This window comes from Harpia harpyja, chromosome 4 (assembly GCF_026419915.1).
Source record: "Harpia harpyja isolate bHarHar1 chromosome 4, bHarHar1 primary haplotype, whole genome shotgun sequence".
Taxonomy (NCBI): Eukaryota; Metazoa; Chordata; class Aves; order Accipitriformes; family Accipitridae; genus Harpia; species Harpia harpyja.
Genome location: NC_068943.1, coordinates 59,986,887 through 60,002,053, shown reverse-complemented (window position 1 = coordinate 60,002,053; position 15,167 = coordinate 59,986,887). Strand labels below are relative to the sequence as shown.

The window sequence follows — 15,167 nt, the reverse complement described above, 5'->3', positions numbered from 1 at the left end:
GCATTTTAATATTTTTTTTGTATTTAAACTTGTGTAGAATGGTGGACAGAGAAAACACTTGATTTTTATTAGTACCTTTTTCTTAACTGTTCCTGTGTTTTGTGGTCTGCCCTGCATCTTGCAGGGAAGGGACAGAGAGCAAAGCCTGGGGCAGTTTCCTTGAAATACTGGAGTGTTTAGTGAAATGGAGTACTTTTTCTTGAAGAAACAGTTTAGAAAGAAGAAATTTATTGTACCCAGTGAGGTCATTGCTGTTCGGGTTTGGTGGTGGGGAGTTTTGTGCGTGTTTGGGGTTTTCTTCCCCCCCCCTTTTTTTTTTCTTTTTTAATCGCAGATACCTTTGAAACATTGCAGGGGCGGGAGGAGTGCTGCTCAGAGGGGATGCCTGTCGTTATGCCTGGCCGTGCCCCCGCGGGGGGGGAGAAGTTAAATGCACACTCGTGGTGGGGGGGTACCCCCTTGGATGTCTGTGTAACATAAAATTCGCCTGGATGGTAGAGCCACGGCTTCTTCCGCTTACGTGTTGGGTGGGTGATAGTAGCGATTAGCTTGCTAAGAGCGCGGTCCGTCTCACCCCCGTGAGAAAACTCGGTCGTACACGCGTGGGCGCAGACGGTGGGGGCGGGCGCGGCGCGGGCTGTGTCCGCGCGGCCGCCGTACCCGTAGCCGCGAGCGGGGCGGGGCCGGCGGCCCCGCCCTCTCCGCGATGGCGGCGCCCGAGCAGCCGCCGCTGCCGCCGGAGGGCTCCAAGCCGCTGAGCGCGCTCCTCAGCGGCATCGCCCAGGTCGCCTACTACGGCAACGCGGACATCACGGAGGAGCTGCTGCGCGGGCAGCTCTACCCCGAGGCGGCGCCGGAGGAGTTCCGTGCCCTGCGCGCCAAAATGGGCGGCCTCCTCCAGGTAACGGCTGCGGAGGGGGAAGGGGCCCTGGTCTGGCGGGAGGAGGGGGGCCTGCCCTGGGGGAAGCCATTTCATCGGCTTCCCCGCCTCTGGGTGTCTGGCCGCCCCCTCCGCACCAGGATGAGCCGGGGGGGGGGAGCCGCGGGGGGGGGCCGGTGTGGGGTGTGTGTGAAACCGGCCGCCTTCGGCGTGGGGCTGAGGCTGTACCGGGCGCTTCTGGTACAGGCCTGGCGCTGGGACAAGGCCCCAAGGGCAGCCCGGCCCTGCCACGGCCGGGAGGGAGGGAGGGAAGGAGGGAAGGGCAGCCCGGCGTAGCCTTTGTGCGCGTCTCTTCCCGCCCATCGCATGGCGAGCAGCCGGCCGGCGGTCGGGCGCTCCCTTCGCGTCTCCTCAGGAGCAGGAGCCTCTCGGGCCGGTGCGCTGTGAGGGGCAGAAGGCGACCCTCGGTTCTTAGGCTCGTGGAAGGAAGTACCGCTCCTAGAGAACCTCCCGAGGAGAGCTGCTGTCCAAAATACAGCTATGTTTTGGGAAAAGCATCGCCAATCGGGGAGCGAGCTGTTTTAAATAGCAAGCAGAGTTCGCTTTACGGGGGGGGGGGGGGTGGTTCCTCCGGAACGGCTGTTTTTTGCTCTCCTGGGAGAGAGCGGAGCGCGGGCGGCTCCCGGCCCGACGGGCGCGGGTGTCCGCTGCCGCCTGCTGGTGAGGTCCCCGGCTGCTGGGCAGGATTCATGAACTTGGTCGGCGGTGTTTTGGGGCGCTCCTGTACGGAGAAAAATTAACTGAATGCAGTAGCGTAGCTTTGGCTGGATAATTTTTCATGCCCAAACCCCCGTATTTAGCAGTGAGCTTTTTATGTTGTCTTTTTCCCTTTCTAAAGTGTCCTTTTTTTTTTACATACAAGTAAAGCTGCAACACGTTTGCTTGCTGTGCTTTCCCTGTCGCCACACGTTATTTTTACTGCATGCTATTTGTGTTGCTGAAGATCATCAATCTGTTTTTCAAAACAGCATCTTTTAAATTACTGTTCTCTAAAGAATGCTCGGGATTACCTTGTGTTAGTCCGTAAGATGAAAAAAAAGTCAGAAATTTTAAAAGGAATTGGCTTTGCTTGTGTTGTCCCTCAAATGGGGTTCGTTTACCTGGTGTGCAAGCCAATAACGCACAGAGTCGAGGTATTTTCAAATTAATCTCATTGATGTGCATGAATGGGTGCCTGTCTCCAGACAGCACACCTTTGTCTCAACAATTTCCACATTTGAATATTTAAGTAATATATATTCATTATTATTTCCCTAAACGAATGGTTCTTTCTTCTTTGCCTCTCACGTAAATTAGTGCGCAGACTCTATCTTCTTCCTTCAGTGTCTTCTTTTGAGTAGGTCGTATCATTTGAGTAGGTTGTCAATGAGTCGGTGGTTGCCATTTCCCCCTGTAGGAATTACCTTTTACCTACTTCTTCCCTAACCTTGGCAGTTCCAAGCGGTTCTTCAAGGTTTATTGACCAGACCACAATCCATTCATTACCTTCTCTGACATAAGCATTCTACCTATCTACAAAGCTCCATTGTCTAACAGTTTATTTCTAAACCCTAAATCATGTTTAGTTATTGTTTCCTGCTTGACCAACCTGATCTCCTTCTATGACTGGGTGACCCGCCTAGTGGATGAGGGAAAGGCTGTCGATGTTATTTTCCTAGACTTCAGCAAGGCCTTTGACACTGTCTCTCATGGCATACTCCTTGAGAAGCTGGTGTCTCGTGGCCTGGATAAGTGCACTATTCACTGGGTGAAAAACTGGCTGGATGGCCGAGCCCAGAGGGTAGTGGTGAATGGGGTGAAATCCAGTTGGCGGCGGGTCACAAGTGGTGTTCCCCAGGGCTCGGTGTTGGGCCCTGTTCTGTTTAATATCTTTATTGATGATTTGGATGAGGGGATTGAGTGCACCCTCAGCAAGTTTGCAGATGACACCAAGTTGGGAGGCAGGGTTGATCTGCTTGAGGGTAGGGAGGCTCTACAGAGAGATCTGGACAGGCTGGATCGATGGGCTGAGGCCAATCGTATGAAGTTCAACAAGGCCAAGTGCCGGGTCCTGCACTTCGGTCACGGCAACCCCATGCAGCGCTACAGGCTTGGGGAAGAGTGGCTTGAAAGCTGCCTGGCAGAGAAGGACCTGGGCGTGCTGGTTGACAGCTGGCTGAATATGAGCCAGCAGTGTGCCCAGGTGGCCAAGGCCAATCGCATCTGTGGTGGTTTAACCCCAGCCAGCAACTAAACACCACGCAGCCGCTCACTCACTCCCCCCCACACCTGTTTTAAATATTAACTGATGGGGGCTGTACACAGGACTTCATCAGTTCCCTGGTTATTTCAATCATATTATACATATTAATTGATAACACTTGCTTTTATCTGTGTCCTTATTTGTTACAAGGTCAAAACTAAGTGTGCATGTGCTTTTCAAAAGAAAAATTACTGTCAAATGTCCTCTCTCTCTTTTTTTTTTCTCTCTATTGCTGCTTCTGTATCAGGAGTCAGTATGTTAGTGCAAACATGCACGTTAGCCCAGCAGATGAATGGTTAACTGCTGCTTTAAATGACTGAATCATTAAGTGCAGTGTCACCAGATTCAGTAGAGAACACAGCTTAGTCTCTCATAATTATGCTGTGCCCACAGCACTGTTAGCAGCAGCCTCCCTCTTTGTGGGTCAGGTAAGGAACTGCATGTGTGAAATGTACCGCTTCAGTTAGATATTTCTTTATTGTTGCTCATGCCTGAAGACAACCACCTTGGTGGGCAGAGCAGTCAGATCTGCCACGTGTTCTGCAAGATGCAGTACGCCAGTTGGGACGTATGTTATTGCCAAAATGGGGGGTCTTGCCCCTTTCACCCCATCCACTGCCACTTCTTACCTTTTGACAGCTACAGTGCTTTCTGGAGCGCTCTGTGAACTAAGAGTTTTCTGTCGGATTACTGAATAACTCAAAGGGAGGAAGAAAAAGAGAATTACTGCAAAGTACCTGAGTTTAAATTGTCTCATGACAAAGATCTGATGAGCATCAGAGATGATTAAAGACGACAGTTGGGACTACATAGCCAGGGGTGAAGGGGAGCGGGAAGCAAGATGTGCTCTTTCTTCAGTAGCAAGCTGTTTTGCTGGCATATTGAAGTAAGCTGAAATCAATGGCTGTTGATATACTGAGCAGTGAACTAGAGTTTCTCAGAATTGGACACACTGCCTGTTCTCTGCTCTGTCTTGTGAGGTGATGGTGACTTGCATTACCAGAGCTCAGGAATCAAAGCCCAGTGAGGATCAGAGTCCGAATCCATGGCTGAAAGAAGGAAGTTTTGAGTTCTACCTGACAGTGACAGTATCACTGAAAAAAAAGATGGCTTTCTGCAGTATCACATTCTTTTAGAAAAAGAAACTAATACTCCCTATATTCTTCCCCCTCCCTGTGTATTCTGGCTGATATTTCAACTCTTTGCTGTAGATTCCTTTTCAATTCTTGATTGGCTTTTCAGGTTTATTTTAAAAATTAGCTTCCTCTCTAAATCTGCCTAAGCCAAATTTTACTGTGGTATCCATTCTCCCCTGTTCTGATAGTAATTTTTCAGACCCGATGGTTATATCCTTCTCTTCCCCCCCCCACCTGTTTTTCTTGGTGCTATTTTCTGAGGTGCTTTTGACTTACCTTACAAGAAACACAAGTAGTATTTTTCTAGTTATTTCAATGCAGTATTGCAGTACAGTAACTTCAGATAAATGATAACCTCATATGACTAATCTCCAAACTCTATATAGGCTTTGTTTTTCTGTTTGCAGAAATGGGTAGCTCTTTTCACCATCACTGAATTGTGGCAGCTGCTCAGCCAACATGATGTGTCTGAGGCCAGAAGAGAAGACAGCGCCACATCCAGAGGAAATAGGTAGAGAAACTTAGGTAGGCAAATGTAGTTGACAGATTTGGAATTTGATGAGCATGCTGGCACTCATTTTCTGCTTTTATGAAGGGTCCATTGTTTCTTTAATGACCACATTTCATATGATGCCCTGAAATGGAATGAAAGCTGAATCATAAAGATTGGTTCTTGCAGGACTTAAGACTCTGGTTTTGTCTGTGGGGTTTTTTTTTTTTTCTTTCCCTCTCAAATACAGCTGTTACTCAAGCGCTGCTGGGATGTCATATTCTGGACATAATGTTAATTCAGGCCCCAGAAAACACAGATAATTAAAATTATTGGATATTTGCCCATTGTTGTAATGTAGGCATATAGCTTAGGAGAATGGTAATATTTTGGGGAGAGGATATCACATTCCCCGTGTGCTGCTTTAAGAACCAAAGCTGGTAACACCTGTGGTCTTTGAAGTCATGCCTTCCAATGTAAATTAACATCTCGCTGTTATCAGGTGTGTCTCATGGTCTTCATGGCCACCACTCATCTGATCTCCTTATGGGCAAAGTTCCTGGTAAATAACCAAAGTTTATGCAGTTCAGCACACTTTAAAGTTGAAGTTTTGAGCGAAGCAATACACAAACTACTTTGTACAGACACAACTTCATGTTGAGTATGCATGGATTTTGGGGTGCTTATTTCTATTGGGTGACTTAAAGGAAGTAACACCTAAGTCCTGTGGATACTTTCAGGATCTCGGTTCTAGAGCATTTGAAAAAATCCCTCGGCTTTCTGGTCATTCTGAGGGCCCTCTCTCTTTCACACTTCCCAATATGGGGGGAAAGGTTGATATTAGGGTTGTGCTTTGGAAGTAGGGAGGCTTAAACTTACTTTCCTCTTCCTCCATCTACCTAGTGGGAAAACCCATTGTCCTAGCTATTTTTTGTGATACCTCCTTTTCAGTTCTCACAGCTAGCCTACAGATCTCTGCCTCTTGCATAAACTGACTCGTCTGAAGCCGTCACGCAGTGATACGGTGTGAGCTGTTTCTTTTTGTTTGAACTGTGTGGCAGGGGGAGGGGGAAGTCGGCTTGACCCTACAAGTTGCTTACCTAAATCTTCAAGCAGCTGAGAACCACCAAACACATAATTGCATGCTTCAGAGAGTTGCCTGGAACACTTTTAGTAACTGAATTTAAATATGGGAGGTTTTTTGCATTATATTGTATTTACTGATAACAGAAAACTTCAAAAGTGTTTCTCTGTGCTTATAACATCTTAAGTCTTTGGACACGCATCTTGGATGCTGGTGTCTCCCCAGCACCTGAAGGAGCCAGCTCCACTTGAAGATCTGTGTTGTCCCTTCATTGTCAATTGTCACATGAATTTCTGAGCAGATTTCTTCCAGTCTTGATATTTAATTCATTGTGAAAAATCTGCATGATTAAAATGTTAACAGCAATGTTTGTGTTATCTTTTTGTGGTTTTATTTTTTCCTTCCTCCTCTGGGTGCTGGAGGAAGGGGAGAAAACAGCAGAATAGCAACAGAAAGTCAGAGTACTTGTTATGCAGCCATTTCTCTTGAGTGCAGTGATCTGCATCTGAAGTTCAGAAGAAGACAGGTAACTTTTATGTCTCCATTGATGATAATACCTAATTGCACCAAATACATTATTTCGGGAGGTGGCCATACTGTTTATTTTCAAATAGCTCATTTAGAAGCTCAGGTCCTTTGTACGGCCAATATGGAAAACATTAGATGTCTTCTGTTGACTTTATATGGAATGTAAGCACCTGAATTGGATGGGATGAATAATGCCTCATTTCTGTCTCTTGAGGATTTTATTTCTCTGACACCCATCTTCTTGTTGGTTAGAAGCAGAGAGATTCATTGCCCTTGTGATTTAATTGCTGTAGTACTTCATGTCTTCTAAGTAGTAATCATAGGTCTGTACCATAAATCAACCACCTGCTTCTATTAGAGCTGAGTACAAATAAGGTAAAGGACTTTCCTGTACCCTCCTCCATTCCACCTGTGCGAAGCATGGCACCAGTGAAAAGTATGGAGATGAATAAGGGCCACAAAAGTATCATATTTACTGCAGCAATAAGTATTTAAATGTTTCTTTTCCTCTGGTTGTGTATAGAGTAGTCCTGGTTTTGTATTTATGAAAGATGTCATTACTTCTTAGAGCTGTTTCCTTTCCTGCCCATAGATCCACTGAATGTGCATGAATCATCTGACCTCTTTCTAATTTATTTTGTAGAGAAGTTATGTTACTTTATTAAATTTACTTTTGTTTAAAGTCTCATTTCTTGTGTGGAATATCCTGGAAGGTAGAACAAAGCCCTAGGAAGGCTGGCCCTGGAGAACTGTATCATTTCAGTGTTGTTCTGTCAATTGTTTTTTACCTTCTGCCTTCATACTTCGCAGCCTCCTATCCCATCAGGATGCAAAACATTGAGAAGCTGGGGGAGACGAGCTTTTGCAAATTATCACCCCCAGCTTTTTTTGTTTTCAAATACTTCTTCATCCTGATTAAAATACTAAATTTGTCTCCTCCTTACATAAGTGTAATTTACTGTATTAGTTCCACTGGTAATAGTTACTTTACATCTGGAAGTAATTCCACTGTTTTCCTTGTGGTGTCAGTAGGCTACTGGATTTATTGAACGGGATCATTTGCTGCTGTGTTGGAAGTGTCCTGGTTCGCTCTTCTGCTTCAGAACGAACTGTACCTTGGCTAAATGACAATAAAAATTTCGCCATGAGGAGCCTAAATATTTTATTATATTTGCTTTATAAGTATTTATTTTCACAAATACTAAGGGTGTCACCATCTGTAATAAATATACTGGTATGTCATTGGTAAAATGTTAATCATAGTCTATGTTAGTAATACATGAGAAACAAGAGCTTGATATCCAACATATAAGATGCACCCAAACTCTGTGTGTACCCTTTATAACATTCACTAGCCCTTTTCCATCGGTAGTTTTCATTAGCAATCATGCTGATATTTCTACCAGATTTTTCTGATGACTGTGATGTTTAATTTCACTGTTTTTCAGCCAAGAGGCTGATGGCACTGTTGTTATTTGGCTCTGCTGTGCCACTGGCACACATGGTGTATGTAAGTCCTGCCTTGAAGCTATTTCTATATTGTGAAATGCCCAGCTATTTCCAATTATTACTTTTGTTTGTGCCTTCAGAGGAAATCTGTTGAATAAGAAACCTTGTGATCAAAATCTGATCTAAAGGCTTGTGGGGAAAAAATCAGTGCCACTAGTGGATAAAATTGCTTGGTGTGTAAAATGCTCTGGAGTTGCACAAGCAAACTGCGGGTGCTTTGGAGGCTGCTTAGTGCTGTTATCATGTGTTGTCCCTGAAGACTGTCACTCCCCCGCTAGGGACTGCAGTCCTTTGCCTATGAAGTTGCTGCTGTTACCTAGAGAGGACGTCCCAAAGCATTACTCCCCCTGCTTGAGAAGCAAAAGACTATTTGATCTTCATAAAAGGGGTCTGCCCTTAGGTGAAAAGTCAGAGCAGGAAAATGGTCGTAGGGTTCACTCAGTTGTGGAGGATAAAGGCCTTTGCATCTTCTTCAGCAGGATTTCCGCTGACAGTGGCTAGTGTGAAATAAACGACTTCTTGCATTTTCTAATAAGGGAGGAGAGTTGCCATTCTTCCCTCTCCCCAGATGTCTTGTGATTCCTTAAGTACGTGGGCTGAGTCGTGAACTCTTGAGTGCTTTGCAGTTGTCCAAGCTTCTGCAGGGCTGAGAGGCAGAACAGCCTCAGTCTGAAGACAGGTAAAATCATTTGGGAAAGAGTTAACAGGAGACAGACTGCTTGCTTTCTGCCATTTAGAATTGCAATTGTGCCTGCATCTTCTACTAACCATTTACTAACTAAAAAGATAACTCAAGTAAGCACGCTCATTCTTCTCAATTCAGGTAAAAGGAAACAAGTTGCATGTAAAGTAGTATCAACAAGTACCGTGTCCATATGAGGTGCTTTCTACCCAAATAAAGCGTCCTTCGTAGTGCTATACCTTTCACTCCAGTGAATGACTGTACTAATTATGAATAATGGCATTTGTTATTGGGCTAGGCAAAAATACACTAACAATAACTTTGCACAGAATTTTGGGAGAGAGGGAATGTCTACAGTGTTACAATTGGACATACATGAGAAAATTATTATCCTGATGTTTGCCTGGAACAACTAAATAACAATCCTAGTTTTTTGGTTTTTAATTTAGCAAAACACCACTATTATATAGCTCGCTAATCTGAACACAGCTCAACTGCCACTTCTGCAGTGTCTGGTGTTGCAGCACCCGTTTTTTCTTCCCAGTATATGAACCTACAGTTATTGCTTCTTTTTTTGCCTATTTCAGCATTGTCTTAGGAGGGTAGAATATTGAATGTTTACTGGAACTAGCACCTGCTGTGTTGTGGTGATGAAAATGTTCATGGATAGTGCCCCAAAGCATTCTTATTAGTTCTTCCAATGTGAATTATTTTAGATTTTAGGTATGTGCTTATGCAGTCAGTTCAAATAAGGACTGGTGCGGCTGGCAGCTGTAGGAATAACACAAAGTAGAGGCGGGAAATTCTTCAAAAGAATGAACTGGAGAGGAAGGTTGGCTGCAGGATGTTAACATAGTTGAAGAACATTGACTGGAGCGGTAAGATCAGTGCTTTGCTGCCTAGAGCAGCAATTTATTGCTTCTATGTGTCAGCTAGGAAGAACAATGTACCTGCATCGTTCTGCATTTTTTTAATACTCCTTTTTTTGTGATTTCTCCAGTTGCAAAACTTGGTGTTTATGTTGTTAAAGCCTTTCATATTTGCAATACTGTTTTCGTTGCTGTTGTAATTACTGAAGAGATGTGTAGAAGGCAATGTTATGGCTGGTAGCTGCATGATGGTATTCTGCACTGTGAGCAGATCTATGTGAATTGGGCTGTCATTTAAACAATGGGGTGTGAGCAAGGAATCCGCACCTCCACATTACAAACCTCATAGTCTTCCTAGTACTGTGCAAGTACAAGTGCAAATCCTGAAGGCAGGCAGAAACAGGAGGACTCCCACTGTTACAATGTTGTTCATTTAATTAGTAGTATTTTCTGTAACTCAAGCATGAGACGGAGGTGAAAGGTCATTACCTAACGAGGCCAATCCAGGACTCATTTCATTTGAGATTGTAAAGTGCCGATATCCTATAACTGTGCCACTTCAGTGAAAATGGCTTACCTTATGTTTAATGGTTTACTTGATCTTTTGTCATATTATTTTTTTATGTTCTTATCTACAGAAAAGCGGTAAATTAAAAGAAGTCGGCAGACAGGCATCACTGATGTATAATAGGTGTGGTAAACTCTGTATTGCCCAAATGAGAAGCAAGTGTCTCTCTGTTTTTCCCCAATTATAGTGTTGATTATATCTGTGCAAGTAGAGATCTAGTTGCTTTGTCCCAGTTGCGGAGGTGGGGGCTGCCCTATCTGTTCTGTCTAGAGCAGGCAGGTCAGTGCCAGCTCTTCATGTTTATAATGACTCTGCATTACCTCTTAGTTTTAAAAGGCCCTACTGAAAATCTGCTAATTGTCTGTTAATGGACTTCCAGAACAGCGTGCTGCTGAGAAAGTTGGATTCCCTGGTGGTTGCAATGCTTTGTATCCTGTTGCTTTCCCTTTTCGTGTCCAAATGTATGGTTCAGTTTGTTGCATTTGTAGAACTTCTGCCAGTAAGTAGTATTTTCATCATTAATAACACCAGCAAGTTTTGGATGCACTCTTTATTTCTCAAAAAAACCCCCACACATGTATGATTAGGATAAGTTACATGTATATATATATGTGTGTGTGTGTGATTAGTGTATTTTGTGTCTGTGTGTGTGTGTATGCACATGCACAGAAAGGCAAGTATATTGATTATGCTGAAATTCATTAATCCAGTCTGATGCCTGCAGTGTCTCTCTTGACCTTAACAAGAGTCTGCTCTGATTGAAGAGTGTGGAGTCGGATCTTGCCTTTGAAGTTCATTACTACAAATTGAACACTTCTACTATACTTAATTAGTATTCATCAAACACATGCTGTATGGAGTATATTTGAAAAGGGAAAAAAGACTCCCTTAGGCTTCATATGTAGTTTCATGCCTTTATTTCAGTGTCACTAATGCTCCATTCCATATTCCCCAAAGTGTGGGGGGGAAATGCTGAAAAGGGTAATGAAGTTAACTGCCATCATCTCAGCACTGGTGATTTTCTGGACTAGTATGAGTTGTCTTTACTCTTTAAATGTGGCCTATGAAAAGGGGAGGACTTAAGTTGTCTCTTCAATTTGATGCATAAAGAAGAATTAAAAGGAAAGGAAAGGCTGTACACTGAAATTATGTTCTTTATTATATGATACTTTTAAAATTGTGTCTGTTACAACCAGTGTGAAGGAAGATTAGTGCTTGCTCGCTCGCTCCAGGAGAGTACTGATATTGGCAATGGAGTAAAAATTCTTTTTCCAGACTTGCTGGTCTCACGTGAGGTTGCCACACAGCTGAGCAGATAATACACTTCTTTCTTTCTTAATACACGTTTTTTTCATTGCAAGTAAAGATTAATCTTACTAGGAAAAAAAGACTAGTCAATGGATCCTTTACATTGGGGTGAGCATAATCTCCTCTGCTAACGTATACATCCTCATTTCACAGAAAGTTCAGAACAAGAAGAGAGCAACAGAAGGAGCTGTTAATGCATTGAATAACCAACACCCTATCAAAGATGCAGAGCTGTGGCATTCACTTGCGCCACTGAAGTTCACAGCTCACCTATGAAAAGCAAATTTGGATGACACTTAGAAGTCAGCCTTTTTACAAGCTGAATATTTGGAGTTTTCCATTCCCAGTAATGCTTAGCAACTACAGTCTTGGTATGACGTACATTAGTTTTTGTAGCAACTGGATGCAGTATATCCAACAACTTCTTAAAAAAAAAAAAAAAAAAAAAAAAAAAGCTGACAATACCAAAAACTTAGAGTGGTGAAAATGCTGTGTGGCTAGAATTATTCCATTTTGCAGCTTGTCCTCTCTGGATTTCTTCCAGTCTGGTGACCAAGTATGATGGAGCCTTGAACTCTTCAACATATTTGGATGACATTGATTTTTGCAAGCCTTAATTTAATTTAAAAAAAAAAAAAGCATTAGTGGCACAAAATATCAGGTGCTACAATTGTTACATGAAGTCTTTTGTTCATTGATGTTTTAGTCGTTGAGCCCCATGGGGCAGAAGTTGTGAGGTAAAAACCTCTGGCAACTTGAGCCACAGTCTGAATGGCTGGTCTGGTTCCCTGTAACTCTCCCTGGGCAGGAAGGATTCACTACAGCTTACTGAGAGGCCTCCAAGTTCGTCCCTAGAGGATGACTGGCTTTAGAACAAGATGAAGTGAGTGATGTTTTTTAAAGGCAGAGCCTAAAATATCTTAATTTTTCATTTGGTGTTTATCATTATAAATATGATAATTATAAATATGATAATGACAGGTTTTTACACAATAACTTAAAAAAACTAAAAAATTATTAATATATGGAGTAAGTCAGAACTGACTGGAACATGGATGGCCTCCATTGTGAAGGATTAGGAGTTCATTATTGGGAAAACCAAAATGGTTTCTTCTTTTGGGGCATTTTTAATGTATTCTGAACACCTGAAGCTTAGGCACAGTAGGTTTTCCATAATTGTGTTCCATTGTATATAGTCGTCATACACAAGGAAACTAAATCTTACAAATCATACAAGGAAACCAAACCATCCTACACTTCTGTTAGCCACCCAGTGATTTAAAATTGCACTGTTTGAACAAAGCAAGTGTGATTTACCTTTCACTTTGCTTACAGTGCACAAGCACCTGTTTATAGCTGATAGTCCAAGATCTAATTCAGAGTACTCAATCTCTTATAAAGTTGGTAGTTTTATAGTTGTATAGCAAGCCTGTGACTCCTTCTTCCTTCGCAGCTCCCCGTGGAGTTTGGTTTCTGTTTATCTGCTCTCCTTGAGGACTGTGTGTTTCACTTCTAAAGGTGACAGTGATCTTGGAATACGTTTTTTTATCCCTCTAATTCTTTGGCATCTTCTATATTTACCTCTTAACAATGCTACTGTGTGTGTGATTCTACAGAGGTAAAAATAGATTACAAGGGAATCTCGCTGAAAGAAGACATAAAATATACTGTGCAGAGCAAATGTGAAATAATAGCCAACTTGTCCAAACAATTTTTAGACCTAAGTGTTTTTCTCATTATTTTTTAATATTTTTTTGTAATTATCTCATTTTGCATATGTTAATGTATTTCTGAAAGCATGTTTTTCATATCTGTCCCTCTCCCCTAACAATAAAAAGTGGCAATGCAAATATAGTTTGAGTGAAATTCTGTGTTTTTTCCAAATAAGGTTAGATTTTTTTTTTCTGGTTGAGATGTTTTGGGATCTCTGCCAAAAGATTCTTACCTCAGCTTGGTGGGTAGTTTTTTTTCTTTCTTTGCAGTCTTTATAAACCATGATGCCAGGATTATGAAACATGTTCTGAAGATATATGCAGACACTGAAGTAGTATCTGTGTAAAAGGCAAGTAAGCAACAGGCATTTTTACTCCTTGTGTGACATTTACACATGGCTTTGTTGTCTCTCTCCAGACTGGCGCATCAGATGTGCTGTTCTCTTATACTCTTTTTGCCATTTCTGGTTCAAGAGTAGTTTATATTCTGTTCTAACAAGCTGTTTGTATAAGTACCCTTTAGTTTTCCGTGGTCAAATACAGCACAAATATTTTATACATTTGAATTAGTTGTGATTTCTTTTGCTTTTTTTGTTAAACTCAATGTTTACCTTTTTTGAAGTGAACAAAATGTTTGTAACTCCCTTTTTCTGTGGACGAAATGGCACATTTAGGCAGTGTGCTATTAGTTTAGTAGATGGTCAGATATTCATATGGTACTCACGCATACATGTTTACAAAATATGTATGCACATATGCAGAGATAAGAAGAGAGGTCAGAAACAAGTGCCCTTCTAACACCATTCAGTGACACACTTAGCTTTTATACATTGCCTAGGATGAAGATGATGAGCTGTGGTTCTGAGGTTGGTTGGGGTCTTGCAGTACGGCCCCATGGTTTGCTTTCCAGTGTTAACGGGTGAGATGCGCGGGTCGCCTGAGCTGTGCTTTACCGATGGGTCCTCAAGAGGCTAGAGGTTGTTATGCTGTGCTTCAGACCTCTTGAGACCTCTAAGATGGTCCTCTCTTGAGGACTCTAAGGAGCCCAAAGGCACAAGCGGCTGATGCAACTTTGCAGAAGGACTCTTTGCCCATCGGTTACTGGATATGTCTCCTTGTACGCGAGTACCCGTGTATGTGCCTCTGTTTTGTGTCCATTGTATAAAGTCTCCTGAACGATCAAAAGAGAGGGATCTGGCTCTGGCTTGTTGTGAACCAGGTTAGAAGAGTGTCAGTTCCTTGCTTGGCAGGGGGAGTGCTTTTGTTCACAGGATTCATTTTATGACATGTCAGTTTATGACATGTCAGGAAATCTATAAAAAGTCTCATAATGAAAAGAAAGCACTAGACAAATTTTCTAGTGTGTGTGGACAAATGGTAGGGAGTTTATTGAATATGAGTAGCCCCCAATTTGACTAAAAGCCAAAGAAAAGCCATGGGGAAAAATCAATTCAATTGTTTTTGAGGGCTTGGGCTGCAGTGTGTTGGAGCATTTGAGTGCTAAAGTTTTTAGCTGTTAAGGCCTGCAATGGTGAAATCTAAAGCCAGATTTTTTTCAGCACAATACTGTTTTCACTGGTAGTGTGTGTCTGCAAGCTCTGCAAACCACTGTCGTGCATGTGCAGCTCTCGAGAGCAATGCACGTTGTCTGTGGAGGCACAGGAGTGTGGATTTGTTCCTACAAGCTTGCTGGAAAACCTGATTACTTGGCCAGCTCTACTGATAGATGACGATCAGGAGCCTAACCTGATAGAAATAGAGAACCCCCTCTGGGGTAATTAAAGCAGTCATTAATATTTGATGTGATTCTATTGGAGGGTACTTTCAGATTGGTATTTTGGCTGTTTCAGTAAGTCTTTAGCCTTTTTCTCCCAAAACCCATTTATTAGATTTAGTTCTAAGAGCATTTTTGGTACAGCAAATAGTACTTAAATCTTTAGGGGAAAGTGAGGGATGGCTTCTTCTGAGCTCCCTGGTTTGGGCTTTGCTCTCAATCAAGTGTTGTTTTCCAGCACCAGGTTTGGAGTGGGGACCTTTAGTTTAGATCAGTTGTGATTCCTACAGTGAAGTTTGACCTGCTGCTCCTTTCTCCTCATAAA

The 15,167-nt window shown here is 42.7% G+C and overlaps 1 protein-coding gene across 1 annotated transcript in view; it reads left to right on the top strand.

The window, feature by feature from the left end:
• Positions 1 to 672: 672 nt before the first annotated feature.
• COMMD1 (copper metabolism domain containing 1) overlaps positions 673 to 15,167 on the top strand; it is an 81,394-nt gene continuing 66,899 nt past the window's right edge. Inside the window, exon 1 of the mRNA XM_052784252.1 lies at positions 673 to 901. Coding sequence (XP_052640212.1) covers positions 707 to 901 — 195 coding nt within the window. The 5' untranslated portion in view covers positions 673 to 706. The remainder of the gene's footprint in view (positions 902 to 15,167) is intronic.